The sequence below is a fragment of the Otolemur garnettii genome, unplaced genomic scaffold (assembly GCF_000181295.1).
Source record: "Otolemur garnettii isolate 467f Iridium unplaced genomic scaffold, OtoGar3 scaffold00105, whole genome shotgun sequence".
Taxonomy (NCBI): Eukaryota; Metazoa; Chordata; class Mammalia; order Primates; family Galagidae; genus Otolemur; species Otolemur garnettii.
In genome coordinates this window covers 4,497,975-4,504,017 of record NW_003852500.1, presented here as the reverse complement: position 1 = coordinate 4,504,017, position 6,043 = coordinate 4,497,975, and the positions used below count along the sequence as shown (strand labels likewise).

Below are 6,043 nucleotides of genomic sequence, written 5' to 3'. Positions count from 1 at the left end.
AGTCTCCTGCCTCAGCCTCCCAAGTAGCTGGGACCACAGGCGCGCGCCACAACGCCCAGCTATTTTTTGGTTGCAGCCGTCATTTTTATTTGGTAGCCTGAGCTGGATTTGAACCCGCCACCTTAGGTATATGTGGCTGGCACCTTAACCACTTGAGCTACAGGCGCCGAGCCTTTGTGCTGCTCTTAAAACAACTTTTCATTCAACTAAACTGAAAGTAGCTTCAGTTCAAAATCCTGAACAGTCAAATTGGATGCCAGTTCCTAAATTGTGTTCTTAGACCAGAGAGTAGCAGCAGGGGTGTGAAGTATACCTCTTTGTCACCCTGGCTACCTTAGGGTATCATTGTTCCAACTGGAGATAAGCAAATTTCAGCTACAACTGAAATCAGAAACCAGATTAAGAAGCTAAGGACTTGGATAGGGACAGCGGCTCATACCTGTAATCCCAGCACTCTGGGAGGCCAAGGCAGGGAGATCGCTTGAGCTCATAAGTTTGAGACCAGTTTGAGCAAGACTTACACCTTCTCTCTACTAAAAATAGAAAAATTAGCTGGGTGTGGTGGTAGGTGCCTGTAGTTCCAGCTACTCAGGAGACTGAAGAGGATTACTTGAGCTCAGGAGTTTGAGGTTACTGTGAGCTATGATGTCATGGGAAAAGAGTTAAGACTCTGTCTCCGAAAAAAAAAAAAGAAAAAGAAAATAGAAGCCACAAGCCTAGACTTGTTCGGCTAAGAAAGTACAAAAAGAATCTGATGGCCCTTGTTCAAGATTTATTGCCACAATGTTGGGGTGTTAAGAGAAAGGAAGGAAAGTAATTCAAAGTATTAAAAGCCAGAATGGATTTAAACTCCTGAGAGCCCCAATTTGCCATCATGTCCTAGTGACAGGGAGAGACATTTTGCTTTCAGAAACAGTATTTTCTTACCTCTTGACAATATAATTCAGATAACAAACTTGCTGCTTCAAATTTAACATCTTCAAACTGTGGGATCTAGTGACATCCAGTTAAGGAGTACAAAATGCTGCAAACAAAGGTCAGTTTATTTTTTATTATTTTATTTTATATATATTTTTTTGAGATGGAGCCTCAAGCTATCCCCCTGGGTAGAGTGCCATGGCATCACGCTCACAGCAACCTCCAACTCCTGGGCTCAAGCGAGTCTCCTGCCTCAGCCTCCCAAGTAGCTGGGACCACAGGCGCCCGCCACAACGCCTGGCCATTTTTTGGTTGCAGCCATCATTGTTGTTTGGCGGGCCTGGGCTGGGGATTTGAACCCGCCACCTTAGGTGTATGTGGCTGGCACCTTAGCTGCTTGAGCCACAGGCGCCGAGCCAAAGGTCAGTTTAAAAGGCCACAGTTAGAGGCTCCTACACTGAAGAGGTATTCAGGGCAGCATGTCCCTGACTGCCTTGAGATTCCAAGTTCTCGGAGTGATTCCAAGTTCTCGGGGTGGTGCCTGTGGCTCAAAGGAGCAGAGCGCTAGCCCCATATGCCAGAGGTAGTAGGTTCAAACCCAGCCCTGGCCAATGCAAATAATAATAATAATAATAAAGAGATTCCAAGTTCTCTTGCCCCACAGTGAACCCTGAGTTTGTTGCAGGGTGGGTGGGACATGGAGCTGGACATTGAGGTATAAAGGAAAGACAGAGGAGTGCAGCATCCAGTAGAAGCTGCTGGTCTTGAAGGGCAGCCACAGGCTGAGTGAGGATTTCTCTAGGTGGCCTGTGGGACAAAAACTAAACTCCCTGATTACTACAAGATGAGATGGGGTTCAGGTTTCTAATACATTCTTTTTAGTCACAGAATTCCTTAAAGGGAACGGTACCAACAAGAAAAGGATACTTGCTGTGATATTAACCACTGAAAGAGAAAGAAAAAAGAATTAATTCTCAGGCAGACATTTGGCACCTGGTTACTGGCTTGCTTTGGGGTTTGCGTAGGTTGTCCAGTTAAGTGGGAAGGTGGTCTGGTTGGCCTGAGAGGGTAGGCTTGCTTTCCTTCTAATCTGGCAAGGGGAATAGTGCTTATCAGGTGCTTGGGGAAGAAGAGATACCCTCTTTGACATCAGAGGAGAGGATGGTGTTCTAAAGTCAGATACTACATGCCTATGGGCTGCAATTTAGAGTTAGGAGCACAGAGGTGATCTGGCCCCACTGAGGCCCCCACATACCACACTGAAGTAGAGACAAGTGATAGGCAAAGCATTAGACAAAGAATCAGTCACAATCAGAGAGTGGGTCTTAGGGCATCAGTCCTTTCTAAAGAGTGACAAGTAAAATCAGCTTGAAAATGAGTGAAGTGAGCCTCAGAGGCAAGGGAAAAGTGTTCCAGCAAGGACCTGTAGGGTAGTGCTGACTAGGCAGAAGCCTTGGGGTGATACTGAAGCCATGTGCCAAGAATACAGTTCAAACAACAGGATCCAACTCAGGGACCACTGTGCCCCAAAGTCCACACTTTAAAAGGCTCCTAGGCTGATCCACCACCCTGACTACAATCCTTAGATCACCCAAGGACCCAAGCACATATGCCTAATGCTGTTCCTGCTGTGTACCACAGTCATTCACAGAGCAAATAAGGCCTGACAAGAGCCTTGGTGGTTGCTGGGAGGTCGATCTGGAGACCTCAAGTTCTCGTGCTTTGTGAGAGAACAGTATGGAACGGGGGCACCTAAGGCTAGGCAAGGAAGGAAGTTAGGAGTGGATTCCCTGGAGAAGTGGGAGCAAGAGGTACTCCAGGCAAAGAGCCCATAAAAAAGGCACAGAGGTCTAGGGAGGTGAGGCTGGAAGACCCAAAGTGTCTCTGTGCCACTCACGTGGCAAGAGTCATTATCTACAGCTGTGGGTTAGAATGTCCCCCCTCATGTCATCCCTGGACCATAATCTAGTCAGGGGCAGAAAAGGATAGCACCTAACCAGATTAGAGTTTTAAGACCTTTCTGGATGCAGCAAAGAGAATGAATAAGGGGAGGGAGGAGAAGCCTGCAGGGACTGGGGGTTGTCAGCAGGTATAGGGGGTCGGAGATGCCTCTGGGGTGAGGGTGAGCAATGGGTGGGGGATATGGAGCTGTGTCTGAGATCAGGTGCCTGGTAGGCCTGGCAGGACACAGGCAGGCCAGGCAGGACATTTCTAGAGAGTCAGAGCCCCAGGCTCCTGACACATGCACACATACACCAAGGAGCCCAGAGGAAAGACACTCACTCTACATCCAGCCCAAGGGTCTGGGGCCCTCAGGGGGCAGGGCCAGGACCTGCCACCAAGACCACGGCCATGGCCCCAGTGGAGATGCTTCTGAGCTGGAAGCCACATGTGGGGGGACAGTGGGAACATGAGTAATGCTGATGGAGAAGTTGGGGGTACTTTCTATAGAAGCTGCTGCTCTCTGAGAAGCTCTGACTAGCTAGAGAAGCTCCAGAAGGCCTCAGGTTGGGAGAGACACCTAGTCACAGAGGAGAAATGGAACATATGGAAGAGATTATAACCAAGAGGTATGCTAGAGCTGGGCCAGTGTTTCACCTAACCCTGAGATTCACCTCTGGTGCCTGGCGGTTCTGTGATTCAGTCACCATGGGGCAGGCAAAGCCCCAGGTGGAAGGGGAGCTCTTCAGAGTTCAGGGTGGGTAAAGACCATGCTGCCATTCATGAAAAGCAGCAACATAGCCTAGGACCAAGATGTAAACCTGGCATCCACTACTGAGTTTCTTTTCTTTTTTTTTTTGAGACAGAGCCTCAAGCTGTCCCCCTGGGTAGAGTGCCATGGCATTACAGCTCACAACAACCTCCAACTCCTGGGCTCAAGCGAGTCTCCTGCCTCTGCCTCCCAAGTAGCTGGGACCACAGGTGCCAGCCACAACACCCGGCTATTTTTTGGTTGCAGCCATCATCGTTGTTTGGCGGGTCCGGGCTGGGGATTCAAACCCGCCACCTTAGGTGTATGTGGCTGGCGCCTTAGCCGGTTGAGCTATAGGCGCCGAGCCCACTACTGAGTTTCTAAGTCAGGCCTAGCCAAACCCTGGACTTCAACATAGCCCAGCAGAGGCAAGCATGGAGACAAGAGGTGAATCCACCCTATGTGGGTGGACAAGCCTTCCTTTCATGTCTGTGATCCAGGGACACTCTCCCACCACTTAAGGCCCTCTCCAAGTTTGAAGCTGAGGACCGTTATCTCTGTAGCATATGGACTTCAAAGGACATATCAAATTGCTTACTGTCTAGGGGGGACCCACTACACCTACTGCAAAGCACACTTTGTGCTGCAAGGCTTAGCTCTGCATGGGGCCGTAATGCCTCCTTGTAGCAACAGCTGTCTGTCCCGTCTCCTTTTGGGACTTTTGTGTGGCTACCATCAAATCAGTAGATAGTGGGGCTGGACCTAATTTCCTTTGACATCTCTTTTTTATGAGTCAGATGTGTCTACTGACAATCTTCTTTTTTTGTTTTTTTCTTTTTTTTTTTCTGAGACAGAGTCTCAAGCTGTTGCCCTGGGTAAAGAGCCATGGCGTCACAGCTCACAGCAACCTCAGACTCTTGGGCTTAAGCAATTCTCTTGCCTCAGCCTTTCCTGAGTAGTGGGGACTGCAGGTGCCTGCCACAATACCCAGCTATTATTTTTGTTGTTGCTGTCATTGTTGTTTTAGCTGGCCCAGACTGGGTTTGAACCTGCCAACCTTAGTATATGTGGCGAGCGCCCTAACCGCTGAGCTATGGGTGCTGCCTCTGCCAGCTCTTCTGTGTTCTGACATGAGGGCTGGAGAAAGAGAATCTCATCTCTCTCCTGGGGAAGGGGGCCGCAAGAGAGACTATCAGTTATTATCAGTGAGCTAGGAAATAACTTGCCCAAAGGCTCAAGACTTGAACTTTCTCTTCTAGAAGGCCTTGTTGGCCAGTATCAGCAGGTATTGGGAGGACTGATTGGGGGCCAGAGAATTTGGTTCAAAGTATGGATCCACTATGTGACTTGCGAGAAGTTGGGTCCTAGCATTCTTTAACATATATTTCCCAGGGCCACTGACCTTCCACATTTCTCTGGTATGTATGTACATGGGGAATTGCCCTCCCACTTTAAATACACAGAGAGGATATGCCATGACATACTGCCTTACAGTTGTATTCCCAGGGCCTGCAACTGATTGACACACAGTAAGTACTCAAAACATTTGTCATGTGAATAATGGCTTTATCCATTTGGATGATGAAGAGTTTACTTAGCATCAATGGGAAATGGGAGTTCCTTATGTGCAAATGGCTACAAAATTGAGGCTATGCCTTTCAGACACAAAGCCCTAATTCCTCAACAGCATTGAATTTCTCCGTCTTCAAAGGCCACTGCTTCCTGAATAGGGCATCAGCATCAGTGATGCCTTGATCCATCCACACAATGACCTATGTTCCTGAAGGACAGGATAGGCCAAGGGTCAGGGTGAGCTACTCACTTCCTTGGAACTGCTAGTCTGATGCCAAAAGACTTCATTCATTTTTGTACCTTTGTGAATAGTCACTTTTTTTTTTTTTTGAGATAGAGTCTGACTTATACTGTACTTGGTAGAGTGCCATGATGTTACAGCTCACGGCAACCCTCAACTCTTGGGCTTAAGTGATTCTCTTGCCTCAGCCTCCCAAGAAGCTGGGACTATAGGTGCTTGTCCCAATACCCGGCTATTTTTTTTGCTGCAGTTGTCTTTGTTGTTTAGCTGGCCCGGCCTGGGTTTGAACCTGCCAGCCTCGGTGTATGTGGCTGGCGCCTTAACCACTGTGCTATGGGCACAAAGCCTGCCTTTTTGAAACTTTTAACATAAATTTTCAAATAAACAAAAATACATAAAACAAATTATATCCACCTCAAAAAGTATGTAGGATATCTTATCCAAAGTTGCTATATCGGCTCGGCGCCTGTGGCTCAAGTGGTTAAGGTGCCAGCCACATACACCTAAGGTGGCAGGTTCGAATCCAGCCTGGGCCCACCAAATAACGATGGCTGCAACCAAAAAATAGCCAGGCGTTGTGGCGGGCGCCTGTGGTCCCAGCTACTTGGGAGGCTGAGGCA

The 6,043-nt window shown here is 48.3% G+C and overlaps 1 protein-coding gene across 1 annotated transcript in view; it reads right to left on the bottom strand.

The window, feature by feature from the left end:
• The window catches only part of MAU2 (MAU2 sister chromatid cohesion factor), a 40,871-nt gene that overhangs the window by 22,452 nt on the left and 12,376 nt on the right, over positions 1-6,043 (bottom strand). Inside the window, exons 2-3 of the mRNA XM_012809396.2 lie at positions 1,846-1,863; positions 928-993 (exon numbers count right to left, since the gene is read on the bottom strand). Of these exons, the coding sequence (XP_012664850.1) occupies positions 928-993; positions 1,846-1,863 (84 nt within the window). The remainder of the gene's footprint in view (positions 1-927; positions 994-1,845; positions 1,864-6,043) is intronic.